We start from the raw sequence: 14,385 nt of genomic DNA, 5'->3' as shown, positions 1-14,385 counted from the left end.
CTCCGTGCTTTTGAACTTGCAAGGCAGGGAGCTGTCACAGTGTCTGCTCCAAAAATCCACTTCTGTCTCCCCCACGCTCTCTGTCACACTCCACCCTACCCCCCTCTTTTGAAAAGCACGTTGCAGCCACTTGAACGCTGGGATAGCTGCTCATAATGCACTACTCCCAACACGGCTGCAAATGTGACCACACTGCAGCACTTTCCCTACACAGCTGTACGAAGACAGCTTTAACTCCCAGTGCTTTACAGCTGCAAGTGTAGCCAAACCCTTAGTCTCGATTTACACCAGATGAGTATCTGGTCCCTTATCTTTCCTAAAGTTTACAAAGGCAGGACTTTGAGACTAATCCAATTCAGTTTCTTTTCATTTCAAAGGAATTTCAGCCTCATTTTAGCTTACTGCCAAGGGGATTGTCCTTAAGAGTTTGGTTTATTGTTTTATCAACAGGTATTTTCAAAGCTCTCCATTGACATATATGGCTTAAGTGAAAAAGTCCCCATTTCCTATTATGAAGCTTTCCAAATACTAAATTCAGCTTTCTGTGGAAATCCTTTGTCAGTGAGATGAAATCCAGAGCCAGAATCTTTATGGATTTCTGTGTCATCTTTTTTAGACACCACTATGAAGGAAGCATTTTAAATATTGAAGGAGACGAGGTGATCCTAATGGTTCCTTCTGGTCTTAAATCTGTGAAGAAAACAAACTGTTAGGGCTTCTAGACTCCTGTGCTGATTAATAAATAATAATAATAATAGTTATTTGTTTGTTTGTTTGTTATAGTGCCCACAGTTTCTAATTAGGTTGGAGGACCCACTGTGCTAGCCATTGTACAAATTCAGAGAGAAAGGCACAGACTCTGCCTTAAAGAGTTTGCAATCTATTTTAAGAAAACAGACATAAGTAGTAAGAGGGAAAAGAGGAGGGGAGCAATGGTAATGAGATCCCGTGGTTACAAGGCTACTATGCACAACTTGATGGTTGCAAATCATATTAGTTCCCTCTCCCCTCAACACGCACACACATTTTAAACTGAATGATGGAGATAGAGGTGGGATGTGTGGGGAACAGCAGGAAGGGAAGGGAGTTAACTTGAGGAAGGAAATAGGAAAAAGAAAGAAGGGGCAGAGATCAGGGTGACCATATTTACCCAATGGGAAAACAGGACACCACAAGGGGCTGGTCCAAGGCTCCCCTTTCCTCCTTGAGTGTGGGACCGGCCCAAGACCCCCTGCCTGCTGCCTGTGTGGGGCTGGCCTGGCCCGAGCCGCTCTCCTGAGCCCTCCCTCCCATGCACGGCTGGCATTGCTGCTTGCCCTCCCTTCCCCCACACGTTCCTCCACGCTCTGCTAGGGGTCACACTCCATTTTTATTTTTATTTTTGGCAAAAAGAAGTTGGCTAGGCATTTGTCCATCTTGCTCTTGCCAACTGATCATCAGTTGGCAAGTGCAAATGGGACAAGTGCCTGATTTTGCCAAAAAAGTCGGGATGGCTTGGACAGGGCTTAAAAAATGGACTGTCCCGTCCAAAACGGGATGTGTGGTCATCCTAGGCAGAGAGACATTCTGGAGAGAGGGAGGAAGGGGAGCTGAAGAAAGAACAGATGGATGACAAAATGTAAAATCCAGCTGCTATCTTCAGGAGCCAGGAAGGAAGCTAGTGAATGTAGTGGTACTAGGTTTATAGAGTTTCTTGCCCATACTACCAGGGCTGGGCAAGAAGGGGCATGCATGGTGGATGAATGTTGCTGCTCTTCCAAAAACAGCACCTGAATGAAATACAGAAACTGGCAGACTAGTGCTTCTGTGACTAATGCTGCTATGTCTTCTTCCTCACCTGCAATGTGCAGCGTGGGAGGGTTTTGCCTAAAATGTTTACAGTTAGAACTAATCAGAACTAAAATGTCTATTGGGTGTAAATTTATAAATAAGATCTACTGTGAAAGGAGATGTTGAACAATATAAAGCTCACTATCTAGATTTCTTCAGATATGAGCAATGATGAGGAAAATAATGTGATGATTTATTTTTTGAATTGCATCTTTTAAACTAAATGTTTCTGACTGAGTTCCAATCTATCAATGCAAACCCCGGTATAACAAGTGTGTTCTGTATGATACAGATTAATTTTGTGGCAGTAGCCTCTCTAGTTGGGTGTAGGCTGAAGTGAGAAGAGATATAATGAGTAAATTTCAGGAAGAATAACTGAGCCCGGAGCAACTGCATAGGCCTGGAAAGAGGATTTTAGGCCTAAAATTAGGCCCCCAAATCCATAATTAGGAACAGAAACCACAATAACCTGATTTTAAAAGGCACTGAGCCGCACTAGCTCTCATTTACTTCACTGGATTTGTGGGGGTTTGACACCATAGCAGATGACTAATGTTAGGAATTCTAGTTTGAAAATTGTGGCCCAAGTGTTTTGCTGAGAGGGTTAGAGGGCATGGGCCGTGAGGAAGAAAGGAGCCTAGAGACAGGAAAAGTATCAAGTTGTTCATTACTGTACACTGAAGGAACATATAGTTGCCTCGCTGTTAGATTGTTCACTAGTCTTATACCTGCATCTGTATGTGAGAAAATTCATCCAATTCCACCTTCAGTTCAGTGCTGAGATGATTCCAAGATCTGAAGAGAGATGTGTAAACCAGCAGAGAGAGTTTCTCTTAATATTGGGCATGTAGTTACAGTTTCTCCACCATTATATGTATAAAAAGTACATATATAGAATATCCGACCTTACACTGAGGAAGAAAATAAGTTAAAAAAGCCTTAGTCATTTTCCACAGACAATTCTCTTTGAAACTGGCAGACTGGTGCAGCAGTGACAGAAGTAATTAAACCAGGATAAAATGTTTATCTTTATGGTATTAAATCAACTGAGCTGTGATAAGGGAGAGATACTCAGGCTTGCTTACTTTATTAATTTATTTTCTTCAGGAGAGCACAGTTTAGCTTATCTAAATCTGCTGGTTTCTTGGAGAACAGTATTTTAATGTGAAGCCTACTCTGAGTTTATGGAATAAAGGCTAGAAAGAGAAAATCCTATGTGGATACATTATATTTAATCAGTCCGTGACACTGATGGGCTCAACTGTCTGCTTATCCTTCTCTCATATATTGGAGAATAGGGGTTACATAACTCAACTGTGACGGATCTCATATGTCTTCAGAAGGCAATATGTCTGTGTTTCAGATCAGATCTGTACAGCTACATTCTCTGGAGCTGAGCTGTCAGGACCTTCTATTGCCATTAGTTTGAAATCAGCCAGAAACTTCAGTTGCAAGGATTGCTTGATGTCATAAAGCACCTGCTTGCCTTCCTACTCTCTCTCTTTTTTGCCCCCTTCTGATGACTAGGGTGTTTAGGGTGTGGGGGAGGGGTTGTTTGGTTGGTTTCTCTCCTTCAGCCTTCCCTTAGCCAAATCCTGGTCCTATTGAGTTCAATGGAACCAACATTTCAACAGAAACACAGAATCACTCCTTGTGTAGTAGGAAAAAGTATTGAACATAAGAACGGCTGTACTGGGTCAGACCAAAGGTCCATCTAGCCCAGTATCTGTCTACCAACAGTGGCCAACGCCAGGTGCTCCAGAGGGAGTGAACCTTACAGGCAATGATCAAGTGATCTCTCTCCTGCCATCCATCTCCATCCTCTGACAAACAGACAATCCTCTCTTTAGGCCGCAGCACACATTGGTCAAACACCAACTTAACCAGGTGAGAATAGATCCTTTTTTTAAGGGTATGTCTACACTGGAGGTATAATTTCCTGCTCAGGTAGACATACACATGCTAGCTTTGATCAAGCTAGTGCACTAAAAATAGAAGTAGAGCCGTGACAAGGCTGGGGCCACGTCTAGACTACGCGCCGTATCGGCGCATTAAAATCGATTGCTCGGGGATCGATATATCGCGTCTGATCTAGATGGGATATATCGATCCCTGAGCGCACTTATATCGATTCCGGAACTCCACCAAAACCAACGGAGTTCCGGATACGACATGGCGCCGCGAGACATCGATCCCGCCGCGGAAATGAGACTGCGGTGAGTATCCGGATTTTAGATATTCCCGATTTCAGCTACGCTTATTTCTCGTAGCTGAAATTGGCGTAATATAAAATCGAATAATCGGCGCCTATGTAAACCTGGCCTGTGGTGGTGGTAGGCTGGCTGTCCTAGTAACATCACACATGCAATTCTTGGAGGCAATATATTTCAGATACTCCGTGTCCGACTGGATGATTTGCCACCATGGCTACACTGTTATTTTTTAGATGACTGATCTGATCAACTGCACATTAGTACCCTCACTAGAGGTGATAGTATACTTTTTAAGTTGGAGTGATTAAACTTTGAAGTATCAAATGGGGTGATGATTTTTGCTAAGAAGTGTGTTAGTTTATGGTTCATGATGTTCAATTTCTGCCTTAGTAGGGTTCCTGGTCGACAAACTGGGGGGGGTTGATTCCACAGGCCAATATTTGACACCTACTAAAAGTTTTTGCCTTGTCTCTATGTAAACAAGCCATCGGATTTTCAACAGAAACCCCACTGTTGTCAACTGGGTGCCTCCATGGAGTACAAGCTGCCGGAGAGGAGCTAGCTGTAGAATGGGATGCGCATGCAGGAGCGAAAGCAGAACCTTCCTGGTAGATGCATTCTTCTGCAGAATCCTTGAGATCACAGATTTGAGTAGGTAAAATTCCTATCTTCCCTAAATGATTTGAGAAAACATTATGAGTTTTCCTCCACCAGGGGGCTGCCTCTTTGGTTGTTTTCCATAGAAGGGGCAAGTCAGATCCTCTAGATGTTTTTTGAACCGAAATATGAATGTTGGCTGGTTGTACCTCTCAGTATGTTGCTGCTTCTCTTCTGCTTATAGCCTTAATATGTTTGAAAGCTGTTATTCTTAATGTATTGTTAACTAGTTGCAGTAAAATAGATTATTTCCCTAATAGCATTCCTTTTACTGGGAATTCCATTATCACCATCTCGCTCTGTATTAAGGACTAGGTCTTGTTCCCATTGAAGTAGTGATACCAGTTCTCATTCGTATTGAAGGAATACTTAAGGCCTGATCCTTGAGTTTTTTCTCAGGCAAAACTCCTTCAGAAAGTCAAAAGAAAGGTATTTTTCAAAATCAAGGCCTATGTTTCAAGATCAGATCTGTTACTTTATGAATATTTTGGTTTACAAGAATCTTTGTATATACTGGCCTATCAATACGTAAGATGGCAGCTTCTTTGGTAAAGTGTCATTGTTAATTAGTGAAATTCACCTAGGCAAAAAATTGCTTTAAACAAAAATGCTCTTTTGAACAATGCTCATGTTCTTACTGAGCGAAATGATGATCTTATGGCTAAATCACTGGATTGAGCCTTGAGAAATGTTGGTTAAATATTTGGCTTTTCTGTGTGACCTGGACTGTCTCTTAATCTCCTTGTGCCTCAGTTCCCCATTTACAAAAGGAGGATAATAGTACTTCCTTTTGTGTACCCTATTTAAAATATAAGATCTTTGGGGACAATGATTATCTTTTATGAAGTCTGCTTAGAGTCTAGCACAGGTGTTCTCACAACAAATTTTTTTGCTGGTGGCCGCTCTGACAATTTTTCCTAAAATACTTAAATTAACTTTTTAGGAAAAACAAATAAATATGCACATATGCATGTCCAAATCTGTAATTTATTTGTGTAGGGTTTTTTTTGCAGATTCAATAATAAAAATAATGTACAGTTGTCTCTATACTGGAGCTAAACCGAATAGAAACACAAATAAGGTGCTTTGCACATTCTTGTCTTTGTTGTTGTTTCCTTTGCTTTTCTGGTTGCTTTTTTTATTTTAGACTTGCTGGCGAGTAAGTCTGCTGTTGTGAAAAGTGATACTTGTATGTTAATATCACTTTTCACAGCCTCCCAGCTAGCTACCAAGTCTACTATGAAAAGTGGTATTAACAAATTTACAGATATCACTTTTCACAGCAGACTTATTCAGCCCCAGCATGCCAAGGGACAAATTAAGCCCTGGATGAGATGGTGCATAGGAAGGCAGCAGGGACAGGAGCAACAGAGAGAATGGATGGGGGGCTGGAGGAGGCAGCAGGGACTGGGGGTGAGCACTGGGCCAGAGCCTGAAGCCTTGCACCTGGGGGATAGGGCCTGGGAGACGGACCCCGGAGTCTGGAGATGGAGCCCGAAGTCCCTCAGCTGGAGCCTGCTGCCTGCTATGCCAGGGTTGATCCTGACCCCTCTGCCCCAGGAAGCTGGGGAACTCACTGCCTGTCTGCTCCCCCAGTGTTTGTGTCTCTAGAGGGGGCAAGGCCCAACCCTTGCTGGCAGCCATCACTATCCATGAGGTTGTGGCCACAAGAAAAGCCCCCGGTGATCGTATTTGAGAAACACTGGCATAATGGGGCCCTGATCTTGGTTAGGGCCTGTGGACACTACAGTAAAATACATAATAATAATCTGGAAAACAAACGGATAGTAAGGTGGCTGAGATAATAGGCAATTTCCTCAATGGCTGCAGTGATCCATCCCATAATTAGTTGTAGCTGTATGTGAAAGACCAAAGCTTAATACTTACATCATTCCTAGAGTTAATGTGCCTGTTTATTGAATAATGAATTGACACTGTGGGTTAGGAGCAGGAACTGCTCTTATTTTCAGTGAAGTTCAGAGGGAAACTGGCAATTTTTCTGTTCATGCCCGATAGGGCTGTTTCATTTTTCAGCAGTTGCCACTGTGCTTTCTTTCATGCTCAGTGCTTCAGAAATGAAATTGGACACCATGGTGAGTTTTACACAATCCCATACACTTCTCCACTAGGAAGTCAAACTTCTGTTCTACACATTAGGAACTGCTTGAAAGTAGAAAAGGGGTTTTGCGCAATTTCTGTGTCAGTTTAGAGCAGGATACAAAGACTAGGTCAAATTCTGGAATCCTTGTTTCCTAGAAAACATGGTGCTTTTTATTGAAAAATGGTGCCTTACGGGGGAGGGGGACAGAAATAAGTACCACGTTTATTTTAGCACCAGATACTGAAATTAACCACAGCAGGCAGAAAGCTCCCACATGAATTTAATGAAATAAAATAAAAATCATTCCTCTTTTATATATCACAAAAAACACTGTCAAAATGGAGATTGATTGATTGCCCCAGTTAGCAAACTTCACAGACTGGATCAAGATTGAATGGGGATTATTTTTTTCATTTTAGCCATCAAAGCCTTTCATAATTCCACCCCTGTCTACATCTTCGACCTTAACTCCTACCACTTACCTCCTTGAATGATACCAGTTTCAAAGCCCAGTTCCATCTACCCTCTGCATACTCCTATCTCCATGCTGCCCATTATAAGCGGAATGCACTCCTTCATCCCAATTTGCCAAACCACTGCCTTCTTTTCACTCAAGTCCCTCTTGAAAATCAACTTTTATCTTTGTGTACAGTTAGCCAAAAAAATCTAAGTTGCTGGGTTTCCCAGAATGTCCCATCTTCTGTTTTTGTCTTTGAGACCCCAATTCTCCAAAGACTGTATTGACTTAAGTGGGACTTCTGAAGTGTTCAAAGCTGTCTTTGCAAGACTAGGACCTTTGTGGGAAGGACAGCTTTTATTTGTGTGCTACACAGAGCCGAACATATTGCCTGTGCTGGTCAAACAACAATAGAGACTAAGCTACTCTCTTGCTCTTTTATCATTTATAAGTATAATTTTGTTTTTGTTTTTAAACAGTGCCAAAAATTGCACTGCTCACATTGCATGTAAATGCAAAGGGCCCTTCCCTGCCAAGTTTAAATACAGCTGGACATATGACACAATGAAAGTGCGACAAAACAGTGAGGTGGGAAAGAAAGTCAGTGGTCACAACAATAAAATTATGCAGGAATGGCCTGACTTAATTCCCCATTTAAGTCAAGGGAAGGATTGTCATTGACTTCATTAGGCATCTTATTAGGCAGCAGATATGGGGATACAGCAGAGCTGAATAGTCCTTAAAATATTTAATTAATGTATATGTAAACTACGCAAATACCTTGATGTCTTGGTTGACTTACTTCCTTTGGGCCTGTCAGCAACAGATTTAAACCCCCAATCCAGCATAGGTCCTAGTGCAACAGTATTTCCAAAAGAGCTAACATGATCCTTGGGCATATAAACAGGGGAACCTCAAGTAGGAATAGAGAGATTATTTTACCTCCGTATTTGGCACTGAACTGCATCCAGTTCTGGAGTCCACAATTCAAGAAATTTTATATACTTCAGAGCATTCCAAGAAGAGCCATGAGGATGAGTGAAGGATTAGAAATTATGTCTTATGGTGATAGACTCAAGAAGATCAATCTATGTAGCTTAATAAAGTGAAGATTAAGGGTGACTTGATCAGTCAGTCAGTATCTACATGGAATACAAATATTTAATAATGGGCTCTTCAGTCAAGCAGAGAAAGGAATAACACCATCCAATGGCTGGAAGTTGAAGCTTTCTTGATTGGGGCATTAAATCAGATATGAAGTATGTTAGCCACTGTTGTTCAGCAGTGGGGCTGTCAATTTGATATTTTTCATGAGTACTAAATTCATTTTAAATATTTTTAATCCCATATCTGACTCTAATACCTTTTTCTGAGATGTGAGTTATTCTCTATATATTTCATCTTGCAAATTCCTTGATGTACCACAGATTATCAGAATTCTGCATATTTTACTTCAGAACTTTGTTGACTACATATCATAATTATGACAGTGAGAAAGTATCTTTGTTTTTTTGCTTCAGCTAATCCGTGTGAGCTTCACTGCCGCCCTGTAGATGGCCAATTCTCAGAGAAAATGCTGGATGCAGTTAGTGATGGTACTCCTTGCTATGAAGGCAGAAACATCCGAGATATCTGTATTAATGGCATGTGTAAGGTATTGGGTATGTTTGTATGTTTCCTTCTTTAAAATTTCATGGGACTGTATTATCAGGGGAAACTGTTTACCAACTTATGTAAGAGGATGCCAGTCCAGGGCATTTAATTTCTTTGTATTTTAAATTATAGTAGAAACAAGTTAAAGGGGAACTGCTTTTCTAAATGGACATTAGAATAACTTTGACCCATTCTACAGAACAGATTGGCCTGGTTGTTGTCTCTTTTGTTATCAGAATCAATTTAAGAATGTCTGTTTGCTCTATTCCTATGGCGATATTGTTTTCACAGAGGATTATACAGTTTTGGGGCCACAATTATTTTTAACCATTTCATAGAGTTACATTTTGAAAATGTGATCCTAATTGTGTGAAACCATGTGTTATTCATCAGCTTAGAATTAAAGCCATTGTACTTGTAATATTTAATCACACACTGAAGGACATTCAGGCTTAGAAGCAGTGAAACTGCATGAAATTTACTGTACGTAACCAAAGCAAACAAATGAGAGTACATGGAATAATGTGTTTTTTAATTGTAACATTACTCTTGACATAATTCTCCACTACACCTAGGGTGACCAGATGTCCCAATTTTATAGAGACAGTCCCTATATTTGGGACTTCGTGTTATATAGGTGCCTTTTACCTCCCTACCCCCGTCCCAATTTTTCATACTTTACTGTCTGGTCACCCTAACTACACTTAGTGTGTACCCAGCATCCCCAACGTTCTATTAGTGTGTTTTGAAAATACATGCAGTTCCTGCAATATTGGGTTATGGTTACATAGTTATAATATAAGGAAATCCCATAGTCTTAGTCGATGGGCTATTTTCCAATAGGATAGCAAAGCACTGGAGTATGTTTTTGTAGTATGTAATAGTTTTATCTGTAGTTTTATTTTTTTGAAAATATGAGGTTCAGAGCCTGTTCCTGTTGAAGCCCAAAGGAAATTTGGCCACTGATGACATTGGGAACAAAAGCAGGACTGTGATTCCTGGAAAAAACTTAGTTAGTTGCTGGTAAAAATTTAATTTATCCTCTTCCTGGAGGGTCATTTGATAGCTGCATGCCTTAACCACCTGAATACCAAGTCATGTACTTGCTATGTGTCTACTCCGAAGATTTAACTTTCCAGTGGAATTGTTGGTGCCTCAAAGAACAGCAGCAAAAGGGTTAATTCTTAATTTTTTATACAGTGCTTACACTTGTACCAGTGAATTATTTGGATAAACTGGAGTTCCTGATCCAGCTTCCATTGGAGTCAGTGAAAATATTCCCCTTTGCTGCAGTGGGAGCTGAGATGGGCAGGGGGAACTGCTATGAACAGTCATACATGAAGACAGACTGAAACAAACCTTTTTAAGATATGAAAATGGTTGATAAATTTTTCAAATCTATATTTTTGCTTTGGAGACCATGTTTCCCAAAGGGAAAACGGGACACCACGCAGGGCTGGCCCGAGCCCTCCCCCGGCACAGGGCTGGCCCAAGTCACTTGCCCGAGCCCCGCTCCCCACACAGGGGGCAAGCAAGGTTTGGGCAAGCAGTGACACACATACTAAATAGAATGACCATATTTTCCACAGGCTGGGGCTGGTGTCACTGCTCACTCAAGCCCTGCCTCCCCCTCTGCATGGGGCTGGCATTGCTGCTTGCCCCTCTCCTTCCTCCCTCCCATGTTCCTCCGCACCCTACTTTTTTGACAAAAGTGGTCATTTGTCCCATTTGCTCCTGCCAACTAATCAAGTTAGCAAAAGCAAATGGGACACATGCTCACTTTTGCGCAAAAAAAAAAAAAATAAAAAAATCAGGATGTCCAGGTTAGGGCTTAAAAAAGGGACTGTGCTGGCGAAAACAGGATATATGGTCACCCTAATTTTTGCTCACCTCTATGCTGCTTGGTTCCAGGCAGGACTGATCGAAGAGCAGAAGAATACTGAATTAAGAGGGCTGTTTCCATGGTATATTTGATCCAACTCCAATAATACCTGAAAGTTTATCAGAGCACTCATCTCATGAGAGTTTCACTCTGATTTCTAAGCCAAGGGGATTGAGATCAGCATGACTAAACTTCAGGCTTTTGAATGTTTATTCAGATTGAATCCCACAAGCTTTCACAGTTCACACATCACTACAAATGTATGTCTGTTATACAAAGCAGGTTTTTTAAAAATTCATTTGAATCAGTGAGGATGAATTTGTGCATCTCTGTTGAAAACAAGCTCTACCATGTAGCTCAGAGGTTCCCAAACTGTGGTATATGAGCATGTTAGAAGTGGTCTGTGGCAAAAGGTTGTTCTGTCCCCTTGAAGGGGCAGGGGGGCCTGGAGCAAGCCAAACCCTATTCCATGACAAACCTTTCAAAAAGAAAAGTAGGGGAGGATGAGAGCAGCCTACTAGCAGAGGAATGGGATCCAGATGTTAATTAGGTAGCTGCCTCCTTAAAATGATAAAATCCAGCTGTTTGGTAGCTTACAGGAAGATTAAGAGGGAGCGGACAGACAGTCGAGAGGGCAGAATCGTAGGGGAACATTGAGTTAGAAGAGAGGTTCCCTGAGATCGGAACCACAAGGGAGACAGGTGGGCTGGGGAGCCTACCTGGATCACAGCCCAGCCCCAAGAAAGAGGGCTGTGGAATCCTTTCACCAAGACGAAGGAGTTGTGAGTTCAGGGCCCTGCTTAAATCATGTCATAACCCCATGGAGGGGGGCTGTGGGAATCCCTTAACTACGAGGAAGGAGTTGTGAGTCCGAGGAGGAGGAGACCAGCAAAAAAGACTTCCCACAGAGCCCAGTGATTGCAGTGAGACTAGCAAAGCACCCTGGTTCAAAGGAAACTGGAGGAGATTTGAAAACCTGAAGCCCTCAAGCAAGGTGAGTTGCAGCTGAATTTGCCTGGTGCCCAGAGCCACGAAATTACAGGCAAGGCACATTACCACTCTGCCTCTCCCCTCTGAACCCACTCTGCCTTTCTTTTCCACGCGCACAAAGCCACTGGCACCAGCAGAGCCCTCCCTTCCTTTTCTCCTTACCTCCACACTCCAGAGCCCTCCCTACCCTTCTTCCCCCCCCATACACATACACGCCAGAGCTCTCCCTGCTCTTCTTCCCCCCACATACACACTCCAGAGACCTCCCTGCCCTTTCCCCACAAACATACACCACAAGAGCCCTCCCTACCCTTCTCCCCGTACACACTCATACCAGAGCCCCCCCTGCTTTCCCACCCCCCCCACACACCAGAGCCCTCTATGTCCTTCTCCTCCCCCCCCACACCGCCAGAGCCCTCCCTACCCTTTCCCCCACACACACCACCAGAGCCCTCCCTGTCCTCCTCCCGCCCACACAGCACCAGAGTCCTCCCTACTTTTTCCCCCCACATACGTACCACCAGAGACGTACCACTCCCACGTACCACTACCTCCTGTCCTTCTCCACCCCCACCAGAGCTCCCCTGCTCCCCCCGCCCACACTCATCACCACCGTAGCCCTTCCTGTCCTTCCCCCCCCCACACACCACCAGAGCCTTTCCTTTCCTCCTTCTCCTGCCCCCACACCACCAGAGCCCCCCTGCTTCCCTCCCCCACACACACCACTGGAACCTTCCCAACTTCCCCCCCACATGCATCACCACAGTCCCCCCGTCCGACCCCTCTCCACCCCCACCACCAGAGCCCTCCCTGCTCTTCTTCCCCCCGACATAGCTCCAGAGCTCTCCCCGCCCTTCCACTTCCCTGCCTTTTTTTATACTTACACTCCTGCAGACACCACAGGAATCCCCACTACATTCCATCCAGAATCCCTACTCTCAGTGTAACTTCCTTAGTGCTGAGGTGGAATCTGTTTTCCCATCTTGTGAAACTTCTTGTAATTTCAAAAAAATTTTCCTTTGTGCATCCAGATAAAAGGGAGACCCCTCAACGTTTTCACAACAACCCAGCAAGAGAGGCCCACCTTTCCCAGAGTCAGGGCCGGTGCAACCATTTAGGTGGACTAGGCGGTTGCCTAGAGTGCCAAGATTTGGGGGCGCCAAAAAGCAGTGCCCCCCAATTTTTTTTTAAGTGATTGAGCAGCCCGCTGCTGCTGGGATGGAGAAGGAGTCTGTATTGCCGGCAACAGTGGCAGCAGGCAGTCCAGGGTGTCCCCTGGCCCAGGGGAACCCCTGGGCTGCGGCTGCCACGGCGGCCGCACTGACTTCGCGGTGCCCTGTGGTCATGCGAAGCCGCCGCAGCTCCGACAGCCACGGTGCCCCTTGGGTCAGCACGCTGCACGGTTCAGTCTCTGCTGCTCCAGGGTGTCCCCTGGGTCGCGCGTCGCTGCTGGCTGCCAACCAGCCCAAGGGTTCCCCTGGGTCAGCACGCGCCACTGCAGCGGCAGCCCAGGGTTCCCGCTGGTCAGCGTGTCCGCAGCCGGCAGCCCAGGGTTCCCCGGGTCAGCGCGGCAGCCGCAGCCAGGGGTTCCCCTGGTCAGTGCGCCCCTGCAGCTCCTGGGTTCCACTGTGCAGTTCTGCTCACTTCCCCGCCTCCCAGGCTTTGCGCACCAATCAGCGTTGGCGCGCAAGCCTGGGACGAGAATTAGAGCAGGACGCGTGCTTGGGAGGACGCGAGACGCAGGTTGAGCTGGGGGGGAGGTACTGCAGGGCTCGTCGTGACCAGGGGGTTCGGGAGCTGGCCGCGGGGTGCAGGGATCTGCCAGGGGGCCACACTTCAGGTCGGGGGCGGGGAGCTGCTGCAGGGCTGGGTGGGGGCACAAGGTGGAAGTTTCGCCTAGGGCACGAAACTTCCTTGCACCGGCCCTGCCCAGAGTAGTCACTATCAGTCTAGTGAGCACACTCACTGCATCAGACAGAGCAGGGACTTGATGGGTGAGGTAATAGCTTTTATTGGACCAGAGAGAGACAAGCTTTCAGTCTACACGGAGCTCTTCTTCAGGGACTTGAATGTGAGTTTCCCACATCCCAGATGAGTGCGCTGACCACCAGGCTATTCTGATGTCTCTGGTTTTGACCAGAAATTCCATCCTGCACCTAAGGAACATTTCCTAATGAAAATTTCATCTAAACCAACATGTTCTCACAATTTCAATTTTGACACATTGTCATTTTCTGACGAAAAACCTGTTTTGTTTTAAAATTCCCAATCAGCTCTTAACTTCCTGTCCTCTCCAACTCAGACTTCCCCTCCAAACTACCATCTTGTCTAATTTCCTGCAGGCAGATGTCCGCCAGGCAAATTCAATACTTTTAAGTCTATTAAGACCTAAAATAAATGTGTATAAACAGTAAAAATTTGCATATGGTACTTGTGATGCAGCAGGAAAGTGATATATGGGAGGTATATAAACCCCAGGATGAGCAGAGCCTTATTTCCTGTGTGCTGAGGAGAGGTTACTACAGGTTAATTAGAGCACCTGGAGCCAATTAAGGCCTTGCCAGAGCCTAATAAAAAATCCTGCTTCAGTCAGATGGCAGGA

At 44.5% G+C, this 14,385-nt stretch overlaps 1 protein-coding gene across 1 annotated transcript in view; it reads left to right on the top strand.

Moving 5' to 3' along the window:
* Positions 1–14,385, top strand: part of ADAMTS12 (ADAM metallopeptidase with thrombospondin type 1 motif 12) — a 324,205-nt gene that overhangs the window by 203,977 nt on the left and 105,843 nt on the right. The window contains exon 13 of the mRNA XM_032763220.1: positions 8,779–8,912. Within this exon, the coding sequence (XP_032619111.1) occupies positions 8,779–8,912 (134 nt within the window). The remainder of the gene's footprint in view (positions 1–8,778; positions 8,913–14,385) is intronic.

This window comes from Chelonoidis abingdonii, chromosome 6, assembly GCF_003597395.2.
Source record: "Chelonoidis abingdonii isolate Lonesome George chromosome 6, CheloAbing_2.0, whole genome shotgun sequence".
Lineage (NCBI taxonomy): Eukaryota > Metazoa > Chordata > Testudines > Testudinidae > Chelonoidis > Chelonoidis abingdonii.
This window is presented reverse-complemented; position numbering and strand designations above follow the sequence as displayed.